This window comes from Salmo trutta, chromosome 15 (assembly GCF_901001165.1).
Source record: "Salmo trutta chromosome 15, fSalTru1.1, whole genome shotgun sequence".
In the NCBI taxonomy this organism is placed as follows: Eukaryota; Metazoa; Chordata; class Actinopteri; order Salmoniformes; family Salmonidae; genus Salmo; species Salmo trutta.
The window spans coordinates 57,007,908-57,034,938 of NC_042971.1; the positions used below are offsets into that span (position 1 = coordinate 57,007,908).

The 27,031-nt window shown below is 44.2% G+C and overlaps 1 protein-coding gene across 5 annotated transcripts in view; it reads left to right on the plus strand.

The window, feature by feature from the left end:
* The window catches only part of LOC115149421 (protein FAM163B-like), a 48,993-nt gene extending 23,029 nt beyond the window's left edge, over positions 1-25,964 (plus strand). For 2 of the 5 annotated variants that reach the window (XM_029692261.1, XM_029692263.1), the window contains exons 2-3: positions 14,474-14,589; positions 17,378-18,143. In XM_029692261.1, the coding sequence (XP_029548121.1) occupies positions 14,497-14,589; positions 17,378-17,779 (495 nt within the window). In that variant the 5' untranslated portion in view covers positions 14,474-14,496 and the 3' untranslated portion in view covers positions 17,780-18,143. Of the gene's footprint in view, positions 1-14,414; positions 14,590-17,377; positions 18,144-23,921; positions 24,356-25,649 lie in introns of those variants that run through there. The other 3 variants (XR_003866864.1, XR_003866863.1, XM_029692262.1) reach the window with 3 other exon arrangements.
* The last annotated feature ends 1,067 nt before the right edge of the window (positions 25,965-27,031 follow it).

Here is a 27,031-nt window from a genome sequence, read left to right on the forward strand (position 1 = left end):
TCAAATGGCTGGAGAGACCTTGCACTGAACTGCCTTCTCCTTCTCCACCCTACTCTATTCATATATATATATGAATATGTTGCCCACTGCTTAGAGTAGGGTGGAGAAGGCAGGCACAATAGCAAAGTTAAAACTTATGTGTGTGTGTGTGTGTGTGTATAGTGTATCAATATATATATATATATGTGTGTATAGTGTATCAATATATATATATATATATATATATATATATATATATATATATATATATATATGTGTGTGTGTATAGGGTATCAATATATATATATATATATGTGTGTGTGTGTATAGGGTATCAATATATATATATATGTGTGTGTGTGTATAGTGTATCATTATATATATATGTGTGTGTGTGTATAGTGTATCAATATATATATATATAGAGACACTACTGTTCAAAAGTTTGGGTCACTTAGAAATGTCCTTGTTTTTGAAAGAAAATCACTTTTTTTGTCCATTAAAATAACATCAAATTGATCAGAAATACAGTGTAGACATTGTTAATGTTGTAAATAACTATTGTAGCTGGAAACGGCAGATTTGTTATGGAATATCTACATAGGCTTACAGAGGCCCATTATCAGCAACCATCGCTCCTGTGTTCCAATGGCACGTTGTGTTAGCTAATCCAAGTTTATAATTTTAAAAGACTAATTGATCATTAGAAAACCATTTTGCAATTATGTTAGCACAACTGAAAACTGTTGTTCTGATTACAGAAGCAATACAACTGGCCTTCTTTAGACTAGTTGAGTATCTGGAGCATCAGCATTTGTGGGTTCGATTACAGGCTCAAAATGGCCAGAAACAAAGAACTTTCTTCTGAAACTCGTCAGTTTATACTTGATCTGAGAAATGAAGGCTATTCCATGCGATAAATTGCCAATAAACTGAAGATCTTGTACAACGCTGTGTACTACTCCCTTCACAGAACAGCACAAACTGGCTCTAACCAGAATAGAAAGAGGAGTGGGAGGGCCCGGTGCACAACTGAGCAAGAGGACAAGTACATTAGTGTCTAGTTTGAGAAACAGACGCCTCATAAGTCCTCAACTGGCAGCTTTATTAAATAGTACCCGCAAAACACCAGTCTCAACATCAACAGTGAAGAGGCGACTCCAGGATGCTGGCCTTCTAGGCAGAGTTCCTCTGTCCAGTGTCTGTGTTCTTTTTCCCATCTTAATCTTTTATTTTTATTAGCAAGTCTGAGATATGGCTTTTTCTTTGCAACTCTGCCTATATATTACTCAGTACCTGAGTAACCTGTAGTGTTAATAAAAAGGCTCACACACCAACATGCACACAGACAGAAAACAAGCATCTGACAGATGGTTAAAAAACTATGACTTAAAATAACTATGTTACTGACTGATGCTAACCCCACCCACCCAGCAGTCCCTTCTCATCTGTACCCCCTGGAGGGAAGATCTGCCGATGACTCGTATAGCCTCTATGACAATCAGTTCAGCCATGCATGGCCATGGCCGACCTCTATATACTATCTATAATATACAGTACATTCGCATCGTAGATTAATTAGCTTGACATGGGTTGAATGGTCATATGCCCCCTGCAAAGCCCCCGGCACCTCTCTGATTCAGAGGGGTTGGGTTAAATGCGGAAGAAACATTTCAGTTGAATGCATTCAGTTGTACAACTGGCTAGATATCCCCCTGTCCCTGTCCCTTAACAATGCAGAGAGAAATAAAAGAGAAATAATATAAAAATAATAACGAGAGAAATAAATACAAAATGAGTAGCGATAACTTGCCAATATTTACAGGGTACCTGTACTGAGTCAATCTGCAGCTGTATGAGGTCATTGGGGTAGATACAGTGTATACATATAGGTAGGTATAAAGTGAATAGTCAACAGGATAGATAATAAAGAGTAACAGCAGCAAATTTGATGAATCAGAAGAGTTAGTGCAGAAACGGGTCAATGCAGATAGTTAAATAGTTAACCAATATCTACTCTGACTAACTACTTATCAGTCTTATGGCTTGGCGGTAGAAGCTCTTCAGGGTCCTGTTGGTTCTAGACTTGGAGCATCAGTTTCGCTTGCCATACGGTATCAGAGAGAACAGTCTATAACTTGGGTGGCTGGAATATTTGACCATTTTTAGGGCCTTCCCCCTACACCACCTGGTATATAGGTCCTGGATGGGAGGGAGGTCAGTTCCAGTGATGTACTGGGCTGTTCGCACTACCCTCTGTAGCGCCTTGCGGTCAGATGCCGAGCAGTTGCCATACCAAGCAGTGATGCAGCCAGTCAAGATGCTCTCAATGGTGCAGCTGTAGAACTTTTTGAGTATCTGAGTGCTCATGCCGAATATTTTCACCCTCCTGAGAGAGAAGAGGCATTGTCGTACCCTCTTCATGACTGTGTCGGTATGTGTGGACCGTGATAATTCCTTAGTGATGTGGACACAGAGGAACTTGAAGCTCTGGTGTGAATAGGGTCGTGCTCGGCCCTCCATTTACTGTAGTCCATGATCAGCTCCTTTGTCTTGCTGACGTTGAAGGAGAGATTGTTGTCCTGGCACCCCACTGCCCGGGTCTCTGACCTCCTCCCTGTAGCCTGTCTCATCGTCGTCGGTGATCAGGCCTACCACAGTCATGTTGTCAGCGAACGTAATGATGGTGTTGGAGTCATGCGTGGCCACGCAGTCGTGGGTGAACAGGGAGTGCAGGAGGGGACTAAGCATCCACCCCTGAGGGACCCCCGTGTTGAGGGGTTTGTATTTAGCTTGTCTGGTAGGCAAGCGTCACTGGACAGCTCACGGCTGGCTTTCCCTTTGTAATCTGTGATAGTTTGCAAGCCATGCCACATCTGACGAGTGTCAGAGCCGGTGTAGTAGGATTTGATCTCGGTCCTGTACTGACGCTTCGCCGGTTGTATGGTTAGTCGGAGGGCCTAGCGGGATTTCTTAAAAACTTCCGGAATAGTGTCCCGCTCCTTGAAAGCGGCAGCTCTAGCCTTTCAGGGCTCCCCAATGGCGCAGCGGCCTAAGACACTGCATCTCAGTGCTAGAGGTGTCACTACAGACCATGGTTCGATCCCGGGCTGTATCACAACCGGCTGTGATCGGGAGTCCCATAGGGCGACGCACAACTGGCCCAGTGTCGTCCAGGTTAGGGAAAAGTTTGGCCAGGGTAGGCCATCATTGTAAAATATGAATTTGTTCTTAACTGACTTGCCTAGTTCAATAAAGGTTAAATAAAATACATTCTTAAAAAGCCCAGAGCAGATGTTTCCTGTAATCCATGGCTTCTGGTTGGGATATGTACATACGTGGCACTATGGGGACGACATCATCGATGCACTTATTAATGAAGCCGGTGACTGATGTGATAAACTCCTCAATGCCATGGGATGAATCCCAGAACATATTCCAGTCTGTGCTAGCAATACAGCCCTATGCGCCCTGGTCAAAAGTGCACTATGTAGGGAGTAGGGTCCCATTTAGGGAACAGTCATGGTCTTATATAACAGTCCATGTCACAATGCACTCATGTTAAGCAAATAAACTCAGTCGCCCATGTCCCATCTGTGTGGATGCAGTCACAAATGAACCTTGAGTGTGTTGTTGTCTTGAGTGTGTTGTTGTCTTGAGTGTGTTGACCCAGGAGGATGTGCTGTCATAACGTAGTTATAGTATGGTGGAAGAGACAGTGTGCTATTGTACTGGCTGTTATCATGGGTAGAGGTGAAACCCATGAGACAAGGATGTAACAGACCAGTGGCTTATGTGTGTGTGTGTGTGTGTGTGTGGGTGTGTGTGTGTGTGTGTGTGTGTGTGTGTGTGTGTGTGTGTGTGTGTGTGTGTGTGTGTGTGTGTGTGTGTGTGTGTGTGTGTGTGTGTGTGTGTGTGTGTGTGTGTGTGTATCCTGGGGCTTGCATACGCTCCGCTCGCTCAGGTAGGCTACATTTTGTTTGTCTTGATGAATTTGATATTGCCTTTGTCCTCTGTCTCACACACACACACACACACACACACACACACACACACACACACACACACACACACACACACACACACCTCTTGTCTGCTCAAATAAGCTTGTGAATTGTTTCAGGTACTGTATCTGTCTGTTGCCATGGGGACTTTGTATCCTTCAGCGACCACAGAGAGCGTGGAGAAAGGGAGAGAAAAAGAGTGAGAGAGAGAGAAGAGAGGGACAGGAAGAAAAGGGAGCGCGCGAGAGAGAGAGAGACTAACAAGTCTGGAGAGTAACAATATTACATTGCTTTGTCACTGGCCTACACACAATACCCTATAATGACACTGGAATTATGTGTTTAGACATTTTTACTAATTCATTAAAAGTGAAAAGATGAAAAGTCTTCAGTCAATAAATATTTAACCCCTTTTTTTAAGGCAGCCTAAATAAGTTCAGGAGTAAAAATGTGCTTAACAAGTCACATAACAAGTTGCACGGTCTCACTCTGTGTGCAATAATAGTGTTTAACATGACTTAAAAAACAAAAGCCTATGCAACATTAACCAATTAAAAACAGTACTGTAGCAATGAGGTTTGTGCAGTAGGCTATAGATTTGGCCTTGTGTTTTAAGTTATTGTCCTGCTGAAAGGTGAATTCAACTCCAAGTGTCTGGTGGAAAGCAGACTGAACCAGGTTTTCCTCTAGAATTTTGCCTGTGCTTAATTTCATTCCATTTCAATTTTATCCTGAAAAACTCCCCAGTCCTTAACGATTACAAGCAAACCCATAACATGATGCAGCCCCACTATACTTGAAAATATGGAGACTGGTACTGTTGTATTGGATTTGCCCCAAACATAACACTTTGTATTCAGGACAAACAGTGAAATGTGGCTTCCTTCGTCTTCGGCAACTGAGTTAGGAAGGACGCCTGTATCTTTGTAATTTCACCATGTTTTCTTAACCCATCTACGGTACCTATAGGTACTACCATCTACTAATTGGTGATCTTCTTTGCGAGCCATTGGAAAACCTCCCTGGTCTTTGTGGTTGAATCTGCATTTGAAGTTCACTGCTGGACTGAGGGATCTTACAGATAATTGTATGTGTGGAGTACAGAGATGAGGTAGTCATTCAAAAATCATGTAAAATACATCTGAGTGGTAGCTCATCTTACAATGTGACTCAGAAAGTGACCACTGCAGTAAAATAAGGCTGCTGGCTTCTTTGTGCTTCTTTACCTAGATCAGTAGGCCTACTGTGACTTATTGAAAAAATGAAACAGCCAGCATAATGTAAAAATTGATCCTTAAAGCAAAATAGTGTTGCTGAATATTTGTTCATCTTCAGTCTGCTCTACGGTGTTGCTGAATATTTGTTAGTCTTCAGTCTGCTCTAGGCTTCATGCTGCTTGGATTTTTTGAAAGCGAAGTAGTGACAGCATTTACTTTTTACTCTACCATTAGGACATCTCTGTTTCTGTGTACCACCTACCTGAGGGGGTTTACCTGGTCAGTCATGTGCTCAGCTGTGTTTGATTTTTATATATTTCCATTCTGACGCAACTCAATTTCTTGGTGTAATAGAAACTGCCAGAGTAACCCTACACAGCTGTTCAATGTCCCAGAATACATCTACTTGAAGGTCAGAAGATGGCGCCGGGAAGAAATGGCAGCAGTTTTATGGGCGCCAAAACAATTGTGCTACTATATGGGTTTTTTCACATTATTTGTAACTTATTTCGTACGTAATGTTTCTGCCACCGTATCTTACGGCAAAAAAGAGCTTCTTGATATCAAGACAGCGATCACTCACCTCGGATTAGACAAAGATTTTTTCTTCAACAAGCAGGATGCACAGGATGTACTTCAGACACCCGACAAGGCCAATATCCCCGTCATTGGCAGGAGAAAGAGAGGCAGGTATCGAGGACACGGGGCGGAGTGCCTTGTAAGGATCCGCTGACGGCGAGTGGGAAATCTGCCTTTACATCAATATTACTTGCCAACGTACGATCATTGGACAATAAATTAGATGAGGTACAACCACAAATATCCTACCAACGGGACATTTAAAACTGTAATATCTTACGTTTCACCGAATCGTGGCTGAATAGCGACATGGATAACATTCAGCTGGCGGGATATACGCTGCACCGGCTAGATAGAACAGCACACTCCGGTAAGACGACGGGGGGCGGTCTGTGTATATTTGTAAACAACATTTGGTGCACGAAATCTAAGGAAGTCTCTAGATTTTGCTCGCCTGAAGTAGAGTATCTCATGATAAGCTGTAGACCACTGTCACGCCCTGACCAGGTGAACTCTGCTATTTTGGTCAGGGTGTGGCATTTCTATGCTTTATGTTCTATGTTTTGGTTATAGCCTTTCTTTGTGTTTTATTTCTATGTTGGGCTCGGGGGTGATTTCCCAATCAGACAGCTGTCGCTTGTGTAGTCTGTTTGGGAATCACATTTAAGTTCCTTTTCCCCCACGATGTTTGTGGGTTGTTGTCTCGTTATTTGAGCACGTAACGCATTGGCAGTTTTTCCTTGATTTTGTGTACATGTTTAATTCTAGTGTGTTAAATAAACATGTATTCGCTCCCAGCTGCGTTTTGGTCCGCTTCCTCGTCTCCCGACGACAATCGTTACAGAACAACCCACCGAACCAGGACCAAGCAGCGGGAGGAAAAGGAGCGCGAGAGATGGGCTCGCGAGGGAAAGGAGTTCTGGACCTGGGAGGAGATCATGTCGGGGAAAGGACCCTGGCGGACGGACTCCCAGGTCGAGGAGGAAAAGCCAGCCGGTAGACGGAGTCGCAGGCGGCGGTCGAGGAGGCCCGGAAAACAGCCCCAAGAAAATTTTTGGGGGGGGCTAATGGGGTGGTCCGGAAGGGCAGAGGAAGAGCCCAGACCACTGCTCTCGTGGGGGATGACGGCGGAGGAAGAGAAGGAGATGAGGCGTTTGATTGAGGACCTGCAGAGGGAAGATCTGGAGGAGGAGCCATGGTATGCTGAGTTGCGCGCTGTGTCGCCAGTGCGCCCGCACAGCCCGGTGCGTCCGGTGGACATGCCCAGCACATGCCGTGCTAGGATGGGCATCGAGCCAGGACGAGTGGCTAAACCGGCTCCACGCTTCAGGTCACCAGTGCGTGTTCACAGTCCTGTCTGGCCCGTTCCTGTTCCCCGCACCAAGCCCACGGTGCGTGTCCCCAGTCCTGTCCGGCCCGTCCCTGCTCCCCGCACCAAGCCATGGTATGCAGAGTTGCGCGCTGTGTCGCCAGTGCGCCCGCATAGCCCAGTGCGTCCGGTGGACATGCCCAGCACATGCCGTGCTAGGATGGGCATCCAGCCAGGACGAGTGGCTAAACCGGCTCCACGCTTCAGGTCACCAGTACGTGTTCACAGTCCTGTCTGGCCCGTCCCTGCTCCCCGCACCAGGTTAGTGGTGCGTGTCCCCAGTCCTGTCCGGCCCGTCCCTGCTCCCCGCACCAGGTTAGTGGTGCGTGTCCCCAGTCCTGTCCGGCCCGTCCCTGCTCCCCGCACCAAGTCAGTGGTGCGTGTCCCCAGTCCGGTCCGGCCCGTCCCTGCTCCCCGCACCAAGTCAGTGGTGCGTGTCCCCAGTCCTGTCCGGCCCGTCCCTGCTCCCCGCACCAGGTTAGTGGTGCGTGTCCCCAGTCCTGTCCGGCCCGTCCCTGCTCCCCGCACCAGGTTAGTGGTGCGTGTCCCCAGTCCTGTCCGGCCCGTCCCTGCTCCCCGCACCAAGTCAGTGGTGCGTGTCCCCAGTCCTGTCCGGCCCGTCCCTGCTCCCCGCACCAGGTTAGTGGTGCGTGTCCCCAGTCCTGTCCGGCCCATCCCTGTTCCCCGCACCAAGCCCACGGTGCGTGTCCACAGTCCTGTCCGGCCCATCCCTGTTCCCCGCACCAAGCCCACGGTGCGTGTCCACAGTCCTGTCCGGCCCGTCCCTGTTCCCCGCACCAAGCCCACGGTGTGTGTCCACAGTCCTGTCCGGCCCGTTCCTGTTCCCCGCACCAAGCCCACGGTGCGTGTCCACAGTCCGGCACGGCCCGTGTCTGGTCCACCGGTGCCCAATCCTGTTCCGGTCGACGGCTCCGCTCCGGAGCCTGAGCATGCCGCTCCACAGTGGTCCAGTCCGGGCCAGAGGGGTAGGGCTAGGGTGGAGGCAGGGGGAGAAACACGCCCGGGGCCAGAGCCTCCACCGAGGGTGAGGCGCCCACCCGGGTCCCCCCCTAATAGACTTTAGGTTGGTGCGCCGGGAGTACGCACCGTTGGAGGGGGGGTACATTCACGCCCTGACCAGGTGAACTCTGCTATTTTGGTCAGGGTGTGGCATTTCTATGCTTTATGTTCTATGTTTTGGTTATAGCCTTTTCCCCCACGATGTTTGTGGGTTGTTGTCTCGTTATTTGAGCACGTAACGCATTGGCAGTTATTCCTTGATTTTGTGTACATGTTTAATTCTAGTGTGTTAAATAAACATGTATTCGCTCCCAGCTGCGTTTTGGTCCGCTTCCTCGTCTCCCGACGACAATCGTTACAACCACACTACTTGCCAAGAGAATTTTCATCTATATTTTCATGGCTGTTTATTTACCACCACAGACCGATGCTGGCACTGAGACTGCACTCAGTCAGCTGTATAAGGAAATAAGCAAACAGGAAAACGCCCACCCAGATGTGGCATTCCTAGTTCCTAATTTCTATCAGCATGTTAAATGTGCAACCAGAAGATAAAAAACTCTAGACCATCTTTACACCACACACAGAGACGCATACAAAGCTCTCCCTCGCCCTCCATTTGGCAAATCTGACCATAATTCCATCCTCCTGATTCCTGCTTACAAGGAAAAACTAAAGCAGGAAGTGTAACCGATGTGAAATGGCTAGTTAGTTAGCGGTGGTGCACGCTAATAGCATTTCAATCAGTGACGTCACTCGCTCTGAGACCTGAAGTGGTTGTTCCCCTTGCGTTGCAAGGGCCGCGGCTTTTGTGGCGCGATGGGTAACGATGCTTTGTGGGGTGTCAGTTGATGATGTGTGCAAGGGTCCCTGGTTCGAGCCCAGGTGGCATTGAGGAGTACACCACATCAGTCACTGGCTTCATCAATAAGTGCATCGATGATGTCGTCCCAACAGTGACTGTATGTACATACCCCAACCAGAAACCATGGATTACAGGCAACATCCGCACTGAGCTAAAGGGTAGAGCTGCCGCCTTCAAGGAGCGGGACCCTAACCTGGAAGCTTAAAAGAAATCCCGCTACGCCCTCAGACGAACCAACAGGGCTGCGGGGCCAGACGGATTACCAGGATGTGTGCTCCGGGCAGGTGCTGACCAACTAGCAGGTGTCTTCACTGACATTTTCAACATGTCCCTGATTGAGTCTGTAATACCAACATGTTTCAAGCAGACCACCATAGTCCCTGTGCCCAAGAACACAAAGGCAACCTGCCTAAATGACTACAGACCCGTAGCACTCACGTCCGTAGCCATGAAGTATTTTGAAAGGCTGGTCATGGCTCACATTAACACAATTATCCCAGAAACCCTAGACCCACTCCAATTTGCGTACCGCTCAAACAAATCCACAGATGATGCAATCTATATTGCACTCCACACTGCCCTTTCCCACCTGGACAAAAGGAACACCTACATGAGAATGCTATTCATTGACTACAGCTCAGCGTTCAACACCATAGTACCCTCAAAGCTCATCACTAAGCTAAGGATCCTGGGACTAAATATCTCCCTCTGCAAGGTCAGGGACTTGGCCGGGTAGTGCCAGAATAACAACCTATCCCTCAACATAATCAAGACAAAGGAGATGATTGTGGACTACAGGAAAAGGAGAACCGAGCACTCATCGATGGGGTTGTAGTGGAGCAGGTTCAAAGCTTCAAGTTCCTTGGTGTCCACATCAACAACAAACTAGAATGGTCCAATCACGTCAATACAGTCGTGAAGAGGGCTGCAACATCGAGAGCATCCTGACTGGTTGCATCTCTGCCTGGTACGGCAATTGCTCAGCCTCCGACCGCAAGGCACTACAGAGGGTAGTGCGTACGGCCCAGTACACCACTGGGGCTAAGCTACCTGCCATCCAGGACCTCTATACCAGGCGGTGTCAGAGGAAGGCCCTAAAAATTGTCAAAGACCCCAGTCACCCTAGTCATAGACTGTTCTCTCTGCTTCCGCATGGCAAGCAGTACCGGAGCACCAAGTCTAGGACCAAAAGACTTCTCAACAGCTTTCACCCCCCAAGCCACAAGACTCCTGAACATCCAATCAAATGGCTACCCGGACTATGCATTGTGTTCCGCCCCCCCAACCCAACCTCTCCACTCTGTATAAAATCATTATATAGGATAAAGGTATTACATGTTACGTTTTAGTCATTTAGGACATGCTCTTATCCAGAGCGACTTCCAGAGCGAGTAGTGAATGCATACATTTTCATACTTTTTTTCCATACTGGTCCGCCGTGGGGAATGGAACCCACCGCAGACTGTGCCATTATATGCTGTTGAAGTGGACTGTGTGTGGCTAACAAATGGTTTCTTCTGCCTAGCTGTGCACTGCTAAAAAAAAGAATGGTAATTTGCTGGTCTATAAAACCTTTTTGAGAGGGAAGCAAGCCATTGAAACGTTTTGGTTATACCACCATTTGTTTGTGGTACGTTAGGTGTGTTCTTGGTGAGGTAGAGCTCAGGGAAGGTTTGATCTGTGATGCTGACCTGCCGTGTGTACTTTCCATGCACTATGTTCTAGGAACAGACAGGTTAACAATAAAGAACACTACAGGAGTGAGGACATTTCCAGTTCATTATATTGTTTCTCTGAGCTAGCTTGTTGAATGGGTCTCTGTGGCAGTGTTCCTATTTCCCTGTGCATGTCTTTCATCTCCCCTGTAGCGTGTTCACGCTTGCTCTCCTATTTCAACTTTAGAATTGTCAAAAGTAATTGGCAAGACTCCTTTTGTGGTTAGTGCCACGTTTCATTAAAATGTGCCAACTTATTCCTTTGGACCCACTGTGTGTGTGTGTGTGTGTGTGTGTGTGTGTGTGTGTGTGTGTGTGTGTGTGTGTGTGTGTGTGTGTGTGTGTGTGTGTGTGTGTGTGTGTGTGTGTGTGTGTGTGAGAGAGAGAGAGAGTTTGCGTGTATGAGAGAGAGTTTGTGTTTATGAGAGAGTGAGGGAGGGAGAGAGAGAGAGGGGGAGAGAGAGATCATTTACATTGAGAGGGAGAGAGAGAGAGATAATTGAAATTTAAATTGAGAGAGAGGGGGGAGAGAGAGATACTTGAAATTGAAATTGAGACAGAGGAGGGAGAGAGAGAGGGAGAGGGAGGGAGAGAGAGAGGGGAGAGAGAGTGAGGGAGAGATAGAGAGAGAATTTACATTTTAATTGAGAGGGAGAGAGGGAGAGATGGGGGAGAGAGGGAGAGAGACAATGAGAGAAAAATTGAGAGGGGGAGGGAGAGAGAGAGGGGGGAGAAGGAGGGGAGAGAGAGAGACCGAGAGAGAGAGATAAAGAGAGAGAGGAGAGATGTGTGTGTGTCTCTATGTGTTTGCATATGTCTCAGTCTGTGTGTGTATGTACTGCTGTGTGTTTCTGTGAGCATGTCTGCATTGTGTGTGTGTGCGTGTGTGTGTGTGTGTGTGTGTGTGTGTGTGTGTGTGTGTGTGTGTGTGTACAACATCTCTCTTGCATCTGTTATTCCACTAGACACGTTCACACACAAGAACTGAGACAACAAGATTTCTACATTGTTGCTTAAAAAATGGTCTGTCTTCCTCCTCTTCTACTGTAGTGGCTGGACACTTTCTGTTTGCCTGCTTCCATGCTTTCCACTGTGTCTACGGTAAATAATTTATGCATCATGTCGTGTTACAGCAACACATCTCTCACACACTGATCTGATGAGATCATCCCTAGGGGACGCTAGGGGCTCGGGCTACACACAGCAGCACTGTGGTGGTGGATTTATAGCATGGGTTATTGGTGGAGGGGTTATATCATGGGTTATTAGTGGAGGGGTTATATCATGGGTTAATGGTGGAGGGGTTATATCATGGGTTAATGGTGGAGGGGTTATATCATGGGTTATTAGTGGAGGGGTTATATCATGGGTTATTAGTGGAGGGGTTATATCATGGGTTAATGGTAGAGGGGGGCTATATCATGGGTTAATGGTGGAGGGGTTATATCATGGGTTATTGGTAGAGGGGGCTATATCATGGGTTATTGGTGGAGGGGTTTATATCATGGTTTATTAGTGGAGGGGGGTTATATGATGGGTTATTGGTGGAGGGGTTATATCATGGGTTATAGGTAGGGGGGGTTATATTGTGGGTTATGGGTGGGGGGTTATATCATGGGTTATTGGTGGAGGGGGTGGTTATATCATGGGTTATAGGTAGGGAGGGTTATATGATGGGTTATTGGTAGAGGGGGGGTTATATCATGGGTTATAGGTAGGGGGGTTATATGATGGGTTATTGGTGGAGGGGGGGTGGGGTTATATCAGAGGTGCGTGCATCCAAATGTGCGTTTGTATGTGAGGATAGCACATACTTAACATGTACACTGAGTCAACAAAACATTAAGACCACCTGCTCTTTCCATGACATAGACTGACCAGGTGAAAGCAATGATCCCTTATTGATGTCCACCAATCAGTGTAGATGAAGGGGTTAAAGAAGGATGTTTTAGCCTTGAGACAATTGAGACATGGATTGTGTATGTGTTCTATTCAGAGGGTGAATGGGCAAGACAGAAGATTTAAGTTCCTGTGAACGGGGTATGGTAGTAGGTGCCAATCGCACCAGTTTGAGTGGGTCAAGAACTGCAACGGAGCTGGGTTTTTCATGCTCAACAGTTTCCCGTGTGTATCTAGAAAGGTCCACCACCCAAAGGACATCCAGCCATCTTGACACAACCGTGTGAAGCATTGGAGTCAACATGGGCCAGCATCCCTGTGGAACACTTTCAACACCTTGTAGAGTCCATTCCCCGACAAATTGAGTCTGTTCTGAGGGCAAAAGGGGGGAAACTCAATATTAGGAAGGTGTTCCTAATGATATTTACACTCAGTGTAGTATAGTACTGTACTTTACTGTATACTGTGTGTAAAAGGTATTTGAGTAGGTAGCTTCCTCCGTCCTCTGTCGGTAGGAGGTATGATCAGATGTTCATGTTCTGTGGGGGTTTGGGTAATTTAGTACCAGTAACATAATTAGCCCCAGGTCAGAGGTTAATGAGCCATCACTCTAGTCTAGCTGGTCAACACAACCAAGTCAATACCATAGACATATAATCATTCAGAATAGAGTGATTCTATTTCTATAGTCAATACTCTCAGAGACACACGGACATAGTACGCACAAGAAATTTGTCATATTTTGTAGACTTTATATCTTTGAGATTTTTTAATTTCGACACCATTCTGTAGTCCAGTCTAGTCTGTGGTCCAGTCTAGGTCCAGTCTTGTCTGTAGTCCAGTCTGACAGACCTGAATGAGACTGTTATTCTGCTGTCTTTTTAATTCTCTGTTTTGGTTTTCAGTTTCTTCTCTTTCCAATTCTTAGCACAGATCTATTGACCTGTACATTAGATTTGTCAGACTAGATTCTATCCGGTAGGTTTGCTACAGTATGTGTTGTTTGTAGAGAGTTCCCTATATTGACTTGATCAGATCCATCTAAATGAACAAGGTAAAGGGCTAAAGACAGGTTGTTGTTGTCTTTCCGAGGACCCGACCACGCTGTAGTTGGACTAGAGGAGAGGTTAGTTTGGTTGGGAGGTTAGGTTGGTTGAAGTGCAGTCTCAGATGTGTGTGTCAGTCAGCGCTAAGGCTGGTTGATTTGGGATTTGCTCGGTTGTTATTTTCATTCCTTCATGAAGTCAATCACAGTGTGATATCATTTGTCTTAGTCCTGGTTTAAGTATAGCATTGATACCGCCAAAGAGGCGCTCAGTTTTGCCTCAGCAAAGCCTTAGTGTGAACACTGCTGTCTTCATTTGTTTCCTCAGTGACCTCTGAGTAAGGTTCAGAGTTCAGAGGTCATAATCCATCCCAGCCCCATCCGTTTCTCTGTCTGTCCCTCCACAGCTCATCCTGTTTTTGTTATCTCCCGTGTCTGTGTTTCAAGCAGAGAGACAAAGTCTACATTATGGATTTATGCTTTGATTTTATTACATGTTAGGAAAGGGAGGATAATTCAATAAGCACCCTCAGTGGATGACGTAGTTAAAGATCTGCTTAATGAATACAATACACTGATAGATACTGTCTTTATTTTTAATCTTTCTCTCTCTACCTCACTATCGATCTCTCTCTGTTCTCTCCCTGCCCGTACTCTTTCTCTCTCTCCTCCATCTCCCTCTCTCTCTTTCTTTCCTCTCCCCCCTCTGTCTCTCTCTCTTTCCTCTCTCTCTCTCCATCTTCTCCTTCCCCCGCTTTCTTTCATTCTCTCTTCTCTGCAGGCTGTTGATGGAGAGGATTTCGAATGACAGCCGGGACAGTGGTCATCACAGGCGGTATTTTAGCTACAGTTATCTTACTGTGCATCATCGCAGTACTGTGTTACTGTAGACTGCAGGTAAGACCTTCTCATGCCCTCGCTCTGTGCAGATGTACTGTAAATCTGACTGAGAGCAAACTGGCTTCTTTAATAAGCTGTTGCTTGTGTCTTGAAAATCATTAGTAAAACTGAGATACCACAACAAAAAGTCAAGGCACTAAATGAAAAAGCCTTTATTTAGTTGGCTTACCTATGGCCTCTCTCATGCCCCTCTCAAACCCCTCTCAAGCCCCTCTCTATAACTCTCTTCATTGTGGTCAAATCATGTACTGTCACTGAATTGTCAGTGTCACAATAAGCATTGAGCCCCCTCTATTCCTCTGTCTAAGACCTCTGACTGAGAGCTTTAGTAAGATGTGGCATGTATCTTGATCATCAGTAAAACTGAAAGCTTCATCGAGGTCAAGCTATATGGTACCAGGATGTGCCTCTTGGGACAGCTCCTCTCTTCATGGAGGTCAAGCTATATGGTATCAGGATGTGCCTCTTGGGACAGCTCCTCTCTTCATGGAGGTCAAGCTATGTGGTATCAGGATGTGCCTCTTGGGACAGCTCCTCTCTTCATGGAGGTCAAGCTATGTGGTATCAGGATGTGCCTCTTGGGACATCTCCTCTCTTCATGGAGGTCAAGCTATGTGGTATCAGGATGTGCCTCTTGGGACATCTCCTCTCTTCATGGAGGTCAAGCTATGTGGTATCAGGATGTGCCTCTTGGGACAGCTCCTCTCTTCATGGAGGTCAAGCTATGTGGTATCAGGATGTGCCTCTTGGGACATCTCCTCTCTTCATGGAGGTCAAGCTATGTGGTATCAGGATGTGCCTCTTGGGACAGCTCCTCTCTTCATGGAGGTCAAGCTATGTGGTATCAGGATGTGCCTCTTGGGACATCTCCTCTATTCATGGAGGTCAAGCTATGTGGTATCAGGATGTGCCTCTTGGGACATCTCCTCTCTTCATGGAGGTCAAGCTATGTGGTATCAGGATGTGCCTCTTGGGACAGCTCCTCTCTTCATGGAGGTCAAGCTATGTGGTATCAGGATGTGCCTCTTGGGACAGCTCCTCTCTTCATCGAGGTCAAGCTATGTGGTATCAGGATGATCCAATGTCCCGATAATCACACACTTCTTAAACAGTTAGTCATCACAACATTACACAACCAGTGTGTGTTCAAGCCACGCTATCACGTTTCAGGAGAAGACCCAGATGCAGACAGTGTCGAAGTAACAAAAGTGTATTACTAGAACAGGGGGCAGGCAAAACGACAGGTCAAAGGGCAGGCAGAGGTCAGTAATCCAGATCAGAGTCCATAAGGTACAGAACGACAGGCTCAGGGTCAGGGCATACAGAATGGTCCAAACCAGGAAAACCAGAAAAACATGAACCAGAAAAAGACAGGAGCAAGGGGAAACGCTGGTAGGCTGAACGAACAAAACCAACTGGTAACAGACAAACTTAGAACAAAGGTATAAATACACTGGGGATAATGGAGAAGATGGGCAACACCTTGAGGGGGGTGGAGACAATCACAAAGAGGTGAAACAGATCAGGGTGTGACATACACGTTTCATTATTTTAGGCATTTTATACGGGTAAAGTTTGTTTGTTTGTTTATCTGGATCCCCACTAGCTTTTGCAGAAGCTGCAGCTACTCTTCCTGGGGTCCACAAAACACACAAAACATGACAAGTAACAAAATACTGATACACTGAACAAATCAAATCAAATGTTATTTGTCACATGTGCCGAATACAACAGGTGTAGACCTTACAGTGAAATGCTTACTTACACGTCCTTAACTAAGAAGTTTAAATAAAAAAAGTGTTAAGTACAAAATAGAAAAGAACAGTCACACAAATTTAAAATACAACGATATACAAACAATACAACAACAAAAAACAATGTCTGGTTTAGACTGCGTCTGTGTGTGTGCGTGTGTTTGTGTCCCATCACAGTACCCGCCATTCCATGAGTTGTTGTCTGTTTTTTAAAGGTCATTTTGCTCTTTTCTTGAGGAGTTGGAGATCCCTGACCACAGTCTGAACAACAACTGTGTCCCTATTAGGTGTTGCTGTAAGCGTTTCTCAGATCAGAACTCTCTCACTAGACACCATGTCGTGTTGTCCAGCAGGGTTCTTTGGTTCTGGGATGTCTGATGATTTGTGCTCATCAAACCATCAGTGTGTAGATAGGACTGGGTGGGATGGATCGGGGTGAGTTGAGACACTTTCCATTACACTGTATTACCATGAAACTGTAAGTGGGTCAAAAAGAGATGACATTTCATTAACTAACCATTCATTCCTATTCCATTCAGCTAAATGACAGACAGCACAGCTCCTTTTCTCAGAGTCATGTCTGAGTAATTATACAAATACTCGGTTCATCTCTCATCTCTTTCTCTCAGGCACGCTCTCTTTGCCAACCTCAGATGTATCTCAGTGTAAAATGTTGTAACAGCTCAATGTAAAGTTTGATAATAGCTGACCAAATTTCCATGTGTGCCACACTAGACAGTTTTAAACACAGTGTAGCTTTAGAGCAGGCCTGCCATGTCAGTCAAGTAATGGAGCTCTATATTTTAAGTGATAATTGCTGTTTGCAGCATCTTCATCGTAATGTTTCGTTGTCAGCGTTACAATGAATATCATGTAGAGAATGGACTTTCCAAAAGAGCCTTTCAAGTCTTTGAATTATTTGACAGTTGTGTTTGAACCAGGTCTGTCACAGATAAACCTACTGTAGAACATTTGTTATTGTCAAGGGTATGCTGTGATTATTAAAGTTATCTCTCCTTTCTCCCTGACAGTATTATTGCTGTAAGAAGGAGGAGTTGGAGTCGGAGGAGGAGGAGCCCGACTTTGCAGTGACGTCCCGCCTCCCGCCAGTCCACTCCAACCATAACATCGTGGCGGCGTCGGTCGCCGCCTCCACCCCTAACGGCCCCGCCCTCTTCACACCACCTTTAGCGCGGAAACTAACGCGCTCGCAGACATTCTGCCCGTCGTGCACACACCATGATGTGCCCTTCTACCTGCAGCACCCGGACGGCCTGCGGAACGGCGGCGACCGCATCAGCTACCGTAGTATCCAACAGCATGACCTGGAACTGCCCTTAGAAATGCCCAGCTACCACAAACTGAACCTGACCCGGTCAGTCACCATGAGGGACATGTTCAACCGCAGCTGCAGCATCAGCACTGACGTCTAGTGGCATCGGCGCCACCCCATGGCATGGAGGGCTCATGGAAACAGATAGATAAATACAATGGGGACAAATATTGGGACTGCAGCTCGACAACCACAGCTCCATGTCCCCGGTCTTATGCTGAGATATAACCACACATTAACTGGTGAAAAGATAAGCATCAAACAAAATCCATCCTCTCCTCATTCGCTTGGTCTGAGGTGAGTAGGATGTTGACCCTCAAATAAAACAGTTTCTACTCTGTCTGGACTCGTATTGGATTACCCTAAACCCTCCGGTCTAACTAAATTACCCTCTGGTCTAACTAAACCACCCTCCGGTCTAACTAAACCACCCTCCGGTCAAACTAAACCACCCTCCGGTCAAACTAAACCACCCTCCGGTCAAACTAAACCACCCTCCAGTCACCACCCTCCAGTCTAACTAAACCACCCTCCGGTCAAACTAAACCACCCTCCGGTCTAACTAAACCACCCTCCAGTCACCACCCTCCAGTCTAACTAAACCACCCTCCGGTCTAACTAAACCACCCTCCAGTCTAACTAAACCACCCTCCGGTCAAACTAAACCACCCTCCGGTCTAACTAAACCACCCTCCGGTCTAACTAAACCACCCTCCGGTCTAACTAAACCACCCTCCGGTCAAACTAAACCACCCTCCGGTCTAACTAAACCACCCTCCGGTCTAACTAAACCACCCTCTGGTCTAACTAAACCACCCTCCGGTCAAACTAAACCACCCTCCGGTCACCACCCTCCGGGCAAACTAAACCACCCTCCGGTCTAACTAAACCACCCTCCGGTCTAACTAAACCACCCTCCGGTCTAACTAAACCACCCTCCGGTCAAATGAATTACCCTCCGGTCTAACTAAACCACCCTCCGGTCAAATTAATTACCCTCTGGTCTAACTAAACCACCATCCGGTCTAACTAAACCACCCTCCGGTCTAACTAAACCACCCTCCGGTCTAACTAAACCACCCTCTGGTCTAATTCACATCAACTGTACCTTTGAATAACAAATACCAGACTTTCTGTAGTTGCTGCTAAATAAACCAAGAAACCATGGTGATAAGGATAAATAAGAGGGCTATGGAGGCTCCTCCCACTACTGCCACTCTCCACCAATCCCCAGCTTGATCACCAGAAAGGGGACGGAGCAGATCATATCCGAAGTTATGGTCCATGTTATAGAGTATGATGGAAGAGAGGGGAACAACATGTTATAGGCCATAAAAACATAGGAAATAAAGGGCTTCTGGTGGATTATGGGGGATGGATTCCACTGCTCTTTTTCTATATGCTCTTTTTGAGAGAGAGAGAGAGAGAGAGAGAGAGAGAGAGAGAGAGAGAGAGAGAGAGAGAGAGAGAGAGAGAGAGAGAGAGAGAGCAAAAGAGCAAAAGAGAGAGAGAGAGCAAAAGAGAGAGCAAAAGAGAGAGAGAGAGCAAAAGAGAGAGAGAGAGCAAAAGAGAGAGAGAGCAAAAGAGAGAGAGAGCAAAAGAGAGAGAGAGAGAGAGAGAGAGAGAGCAAAAGAGAGAGAGAGAGAGAGAGAGAGAGAGCAAAAGAGAGAGTGAGAGTGAGAGAGACCTTTTACTAAGAGAACATTAGAGACTAGCGTCTTCTTAAGGAAGACCAACCAGGGTGATGGCTTGATCTTGTCTTGTACATACAGCTGCAGATTAGGATTCTGTTCTTAATGTCAGTGTGTTATGAGGGTGAGACGTGTGTCCATCTAGTGTGTGTCTTACACACCAACAAAGTGATGTATAAAAATCATTCTAGCCAGCGCTGTACACGAAACGTTATCCTACTTTTCAGACTAACTGGACTGCAATAACAGTAAAAGGACATTAAAGCGTGGGCTTTAAGTTATGTTATTTATAAATGTGCCAATTTACCAAACAGTAGGGTTGGTTTAACTCGTTGGGATAAACAAGCTAAGAGGGTTTTGGAAAGTCGTTTTCCCTTTTTTAGGTTTTACTTCAGTCGTTACTGTATACTGTCTATTCTAATTAGGTCTGATGAGAAAACATACCGATGAGAAAAATAAATAAACAACCTTCATATTTTATACACTTTAGCTTTACAATGTCATTTATGGTAATCTTGTTCACTGGAGTTTCAAATCGTGGTCTTTTCACCTGATTCCTTGTGTCTAAAATCTGAGATCCACGGGCTAATAAAGCTAAACAATATTTTGTGGCTTTTCTTCATTCATTTGGTTTGGACTTGGCCTAGCTCCCTCCACATGCTTTGCTGGACTAAGAGGATGTACTAACTCTGCACTCGATTGAGCGGCCTGGAAGAGTCTGGTGGTTCTTTCTGGGTTCTGCTAGCAGCACCGGAGGAGAGAAGGCCTCAGCTGTGCTGTGTGTACAGTATAGTCAGGATGGGGATGAGAGACTCTGCGGGTGTGTTTTCATGCCCACAGGCCACTCTTTCAATCCGATTATTTACTGCTCAGATGAAATCGGAGGGAATGTGCAGTGGGGGCTGGAATCTGATTGTTATTGTCATTGGATGCGTTGCCTCTGTTTTCTCATTTATTTTACCACTGCTGGTTAACCAGCTAACACTGTTGTTTTCTTTGGTTTGTTTATTCCACCACTGGTTAACCAGCTAACACTGTTGTTTTCTTTGGTTTGTTTATTCCACCACTGGTTAACCAGCTAACACTGTTGTTTTCTTTGGTTTGTTTATTCCACCACTGGTTAACCAGCTAACACTGTTGTTTTCTTTGGTTTGTTTATTCCAACACTGGTTAACCAGCTAACACTATTGTTTTCTTTTGTTTGTTTATTCCACTGCTGGTTAACCAGCTAACACTGTTGTTTTCTTTGGTTTGTTTATTCCAGCACTGGTTAACCAGCTAACACTGTTGTTTTCTTTGGTTTGTTTATTCCAGCACTGGTTAACCAGCTAACACTGTTGTTTTCTTTGGTTTGTTTATTCCACCACTGGTTAACCAGCTAACACTGTTGTTTTCTTTGGTTTGTTTATTCCACTGCTGGTTAACCAGCTAACACTGTTGTTTTCTTTGGTTTGTTTATTCCACCACTGGTTAACCAGCTAACACTGTTGTTTTCTTTGGTTTGTTTATTCCACCACTGGTTAACCAGCTAACACTGTTGTTTTCTTTGGTTTGTTTATTCCACTGCTGGTTTACCAGCTAACACTGTTGTTTTCTTTGGTTTGTTTATTCCAGCACTGGTTAACCAGCTAACACTGTTGTTTTCTTTGGTTTGTTTATTCCACCACTGGTTAACCAGCTAACACTGTTGTTTTCTTTGGTTTGTTTATTCCAGCACTGGTTAACCAGCTAACACTGTTGTTTTCTTTGGTTTGTTTATTCCACCACTGGTTAACCAGCTAACACTGTTGTTTTCTTTGGTTTGTTTATTCCACCACTGGTTAACCAGCTAACACTGTTGTTTTCTTTGGTTTGTTTATTCCACTGCTGGTTAACCAGCTAACACTGTTGTTTTCTTTGGTTTGTTTATTCCACCACTGGTTTACCAGCTAACACTGTTGTTTTCTTTGGTTTGTTTATTCCACCACTGGTGGTTTACCAGCTAACACTGTTGTTTTCTTTGGTTTGTTTATTCCACCACTGGTTAACCAGCTAACACTGTTGTTTTCTTTGGTTTGTTTATTCCACTGCTGGTTAACCAGCTAACACTGTTGTTTTCTTTGGTTTGTTTATTCCACCACTGGTTAACCAGCTAACACTGTTGTTTTCTTTGGTTTGTTTATTCCACCACTGGTTAACCAGCTAACACTGTTGTTTTCTTTGGTTTGTTTATTCCACTGCTGGTTTACCAGCTAACACTGTTGTTTTCTTTGGTTTGTTTATTCCACCACTGGTTAACCAGCTAACACTGTTGTTTTCTTTGGTTTGTTTATTCCACCACTGGTTAACCAGCTAACACTGTTGTTTTCTTTGGTTTGTTTATTCCACCACTGGTTAACCAGCTAACACTGTTGTTTTCTTTGGTTTGTTTATTCCAGCACTGGTTAACCAGCTAACACTGTTGTTTTCTTTGGTTTGTTTATTCCACCACTGGTTAACCAGCTAACACTGTTGTTTTCTTTGGTTTGTTTATTCCACCACTGGTTAACCAGCTAACACTGTTGTTTTCTTTGGTTTGTTTATTCCACCACTGGTTAACCAGCTAACACTGTTGTTTTCTTTGGTTTGTTTATTCCAGCAAGTGAAACATTTTGTCTGAACAGTATGTGAATTTTTATTTAATTTATCTATTCTTGCATCATGTTTATTCAAAACAAACACACAGATACATATACAGTACACACATGTATGAATACATAATATTTTTTTTAAATATATCTTCTTTTTAACAACTTTACTACTGACAGCCGCACAGGAAATTAGTGCCATAAGGAATTGTATGAGAGACAGACATTAAATACATGATTATATTTATTTTAACTTCGATAATTATTATTATTATTATACAGTATTGGTGTTCTTTGCTGAACTACAGTATTTGCATTTTATGATCAACTTTCTTTGTTTCTGAGCTCTGTAAGGTAAAACATGTTTATGTTATTGTTTTGACTGTATGACTAACCAACATATGGTCAATAAAAGGGTGTGAAAATCTCTAGTATTTATGCGCTTCTCTACTACTGTAGTTGTCACAAGGAAAGAAAATACACATTTTCTTACTAAAGACTTGGCTAAGGACCTCCTCCTCCAGTCCTTACTTACTCTTCAGTTATACTATAATACTAGAAAAACATAAATGAGTTATACTATACGGAAGAAAAACAGAAATGCAGCATGTAAAGTGTTGGTCCCATGTTTCAATAACAGATCCCAGAATTTTCCATACACACAAACCCTTACAAAAATCCATTTGTTGCTGCAAACTTCCCGCAGGTTTGTGCCAAATTTACTACGAACTAAATAGTGTGGCACAAAATGTTGCCATAAGTTTTCAAATGTTTGCCACTAGTGGTGAATCTGCGGCAAACCTTTGGCAACAATAATATTTATTGCCACTAGTGGCAAACCGTTTACCTGAAGCCGTTTCTGGTGAACACATGAGTTCCAAGACCAGTAACCGTTGAAGACCAATCAAGGGGATTAGAAACATCTGTTGGAAAATGGAAACCAAGCTATCGAGCTAGCTACAGTACCTAGCTACCAAAGTTGTCTGTTGAGTGTGTTACTTAATAATAAAAAATTAAAACAAAACTTTAACATTTTATTACCTAAATGATGCCTAGTTAGCAATGTCATCTTTTATGGGATAGAGTGAAACACATTTTGGTGATACCAGTTTCTTTCTGTCAGCGCCACTGACTGACTGGCTAGCGCTTAGCTAGCTAACGTTAGCTATCATATTTTAGCAAAATGAATGTGATAGGTGCAGTACCTTGCAAAAGTATTCATCCCCCATGGCGTTTTGACTATTTTGTTGCATTACAACCTGAAATTTAAATGGATTTTTGTTTGGATTTCATGTAATGGACATACAAAATAGTCCAAATTGGTGAAGTGAAATGAAAAAAATAACTTGTTTCAAAAATGTAAAAAAATATAAAACGGAAAAGTGGTGCGTGCATATGTATTCACCCCCTTCGCTATGAAGCCCCTAAATAAGATGTGGTGCAACCAATTACCTTCAGAAGTCACATAATTAGTTAGATTGCACACAGATGGACTTTATTTAAGTGTCACATGATCTGTCACATGATCTCAGTATATATACAGTTGAAGTCGGAAGTTTACATACACTTAGATTGGAGTCATTAAAACTCGTTTTTCAACCACTCCACAAATTTCTTGTTAACAAACTATAGTTTTCACAAGTCGGTTAGGACATCTACTTTGTCATTCTTCACAAGTCATTCTTCCAACAATGGTCATGACTCGTTTCATGCTTCAGGTAATTAATCTGAATGAAATGGTTGGCTGGAAACGTGGTTAGAGTAAATTAACCTATGAGCCACAGCCCCAAATGAATGGAAGATGTAGGCATCAAACAGGGATTGGGTGTTGATTGATGTAAATGGCTATAAAATATACAAAATAAATTGTGTGATGGCATTGTCAGTGTGCCTCCATGCTTTGTACAAGTCCTCATATTCTAAAATCTAATGATTTCTCTAACAGGTTGGGACCAACATGGTTGAGTATCTGAACCAGGCGGAGGTGACCAGACCCTAACCATGTGTGTTGGCTCTTGGGGACTGCTCACAGGTGTTTACAGTCATTAGTGGACTGGCATTGGAGCAAGGTACACTGCTTGGGACACTGGATGTGTGCTTCAAGTCCTATTACGCTTGAAATCAACTTTCCAACTGCGCCCCAGCATGGGACTTCCTACAGACCATGGTGTAACAGCTGCCAGGAACAGAATCCCCCGCAGTAAGACTGTTGCGAGTGTCTTTTCTTCTACTGAACAATAGTTGATAAGAATCTGCTCTTGTATGTAGTGTGAGAAGTGACAGGGGGAAGCACAGCCTTCTGGCTAATGTGTTCCTGTGAATTAATAATGAATGGATGAGCCATGAGTGTCTCATTTCAATACTAATATGCTCTTAAGGCACTATTTATAGTTCTGTTAAATGTACTTTTAGTTCGTTTTTGTATGCATTTTAGCCTGCTTTTGGCATACAGTACGGTATGTGGCTCAATTGCCTTTAGTTCAACTACTGAAGCGCATGCTGGTATGCTTCCATCCCATCACAACAATTTATTTGAAATATAAATGTTACATTTTGGTGATTGTGAACAGTGCTTCATGAATGAAATGCAATTAAGTCGGCAGGTAGCCTAGTGGTTAGATCGTTCGGCCAATAACCAAAATATTGCAAGATCGAATCCCTGAGCTGACAAGGTAAAAATCTGTCATTCTGCCCCTGAACAAGGCAGTTAACCCACCGTTCCTAGGCTGTCATTGTAAATAAGAATTTGTTCTTAACTGACTTGCCTAGTTAAATAAAGGTAATAAAGTCACTAGTCCATGTCCTTAGTAGTGACCTTCAAATGTTATATTTTACACTTGTTTTGTTTATTAATGTTTTAACTCGACTCAAATGTAGACCATTATTGTATGTCAAAACAGCAGTGTGTGTGCTGTCACCTAAGATAGCTGTAAGTGTGTCAGTGAATGTGAATATCTATCGATTAGCTCTGGCACTGCCTGACAGACAGATCTGTGTTAATACCACTCTAGACGGACAGACTGTCGCATGCTTTGTTCTTTTCAGATTTCAAATTCAGCTGAGGCTTTCAAATTCAGCTGAGGCTTTAGTATGAAGTTTGGACTGTTTGGTTCATGAAATAATATACATGAATTCTCATAATCAATCCTATTTCATGAAATCTTATCTTGTGAAATAATATATATTTAGACAATAAGGTTTTGTTTCAATGTGCTATTTATTTATATATATATAGTACATTCTCTGAAGTATGTTGTGAAATGCAGGCAATAGAAATGATTTGAAATTCAACATTAACATCTTGATTGTGTGTGTAGGAAATGGAGGGGGAGGGATGGTAGAGAAGGCAAAAATATGCAAGCAAAATTTAAATTAGGATGACGCTGAAAATAACCCAACACACTGGGTTGTTTTAACCCGGCAATATAGTATAATTTACCCAGCATTTGGGTCAAGCGCTCAACCTAAGGCGCTGGGTTAGAAGCACAACCCAAACCCCAAGTTGAATTAACCGAACAATGAGTTTGGCCAATATTGACCCAGAACAATAATTAATTTTGGAAAAATGATATGAATTGCCATATTAGGCATAACTCAATTTCTACCTTTTTTAAGATGCCAAAATATAAATTGTTTTCAGTATCCTAATTTTGTTTTCCGATTTTTGTTTCAGTGCATGCATTCAACAAGCTTTGGACAAAGAACTTCCACAGGGCTGCCATCTCCAGTGTTCACCCAAAAAGGCAATAGTTCTGGACTGGGTTTGATTTCTGTTTGTTTTAATTATACATGTTTTTTATTATCTTTTAAACTTCCATTGGTTAATCTATTGCTCATGTATATAATTGTTGTTGTCCCTTTGAACATCCTACGGTCAACATCCACACAGTGTTCACATTTCTCTCATGTAAATGTTGTAGCTACATAACACATATTAAATAAACCATTTATTTGGGAAATATACAGTCTTTGCTATTTTCTTCATTACCATGCTGATGATTTCAAGTTGTAATGTATATATTTTCTGTTAAAAGACATTGAATACATGTTTAGTATATTTACATTTCGTTTTACTCTGTGAAGTGATTTCATTTAAAGTTATGATTTTGTCACACCCTGATCTGTTTCACCCTGATCTGTTTCACCCTGATCTGTTTCACCCTGATCTGTCACACCCTGATCTGTCTCACCCTGATCTGTTTCACCCTGATCTGTTTCACCCTGATCTGTTTCACCCTGATCTGTCACACCCTGATCTGTCTCACCCTGATCTGTTTCACCCTGATCTGTTTCACCCTGATCTGTTTCACCCTGATCTGTCACACCCTGATCTGTTTCACCTGTCCTTGTGCTTGTCTCCACCCCCCTCCAGGTGTCGCCCATCTTCCCCATTATCCGCTGCGTATTTATACCTGTGTTTCTGTCTGTCTGTGCCAGTTTGTCTCGTTTGCCAAATCAACCAGCGTTTTTCTCCTAGCGCCTGGGTCACCGCTTACATCCCTGTTAGTGAGCATGTTCTCCTTTACCAAGATAATCCATCCACCTGACAGGTGTGGCATATCAAGAAGCTGATTAAACAGTATGTTCATTACACATGTGCACCTTGTGCTGGGGACAACAAAAAGCCACTAATATGTGCAGTTTTGTCACAAAACACAATGCCACAGATGTCAAGTTTTGAGGGAGCGTGCAATTGGCATGCTGACTGCAGAAATGTCCACCCGAGCTGTTGCAAGAGAATTGAATGTTAATTTGTCTACCATAAGACGCATCCAATGTTATTTTAGAGAATTTGGCAGTACTTCCAACCAGCCTCATAACCACAGACCACGTGTAACCATGCCAGCCCAGGACCTCCACATCCGACTTCTTCACCTGCAGGTAGTCTAAGATCAGCCACCCGGACAGCTGATGAAACTGTGGGTTTGCACAACCGAAAAATTTCAGCATAAACTGTCAGAAACCGTCTCAGGGAAGCTCATCTGCATGCTCGTCGTCCTCACCAGGGTCTTGACCTGACTGCAGTTCGGCGCCATAACAGACTTCAGTGGGCAA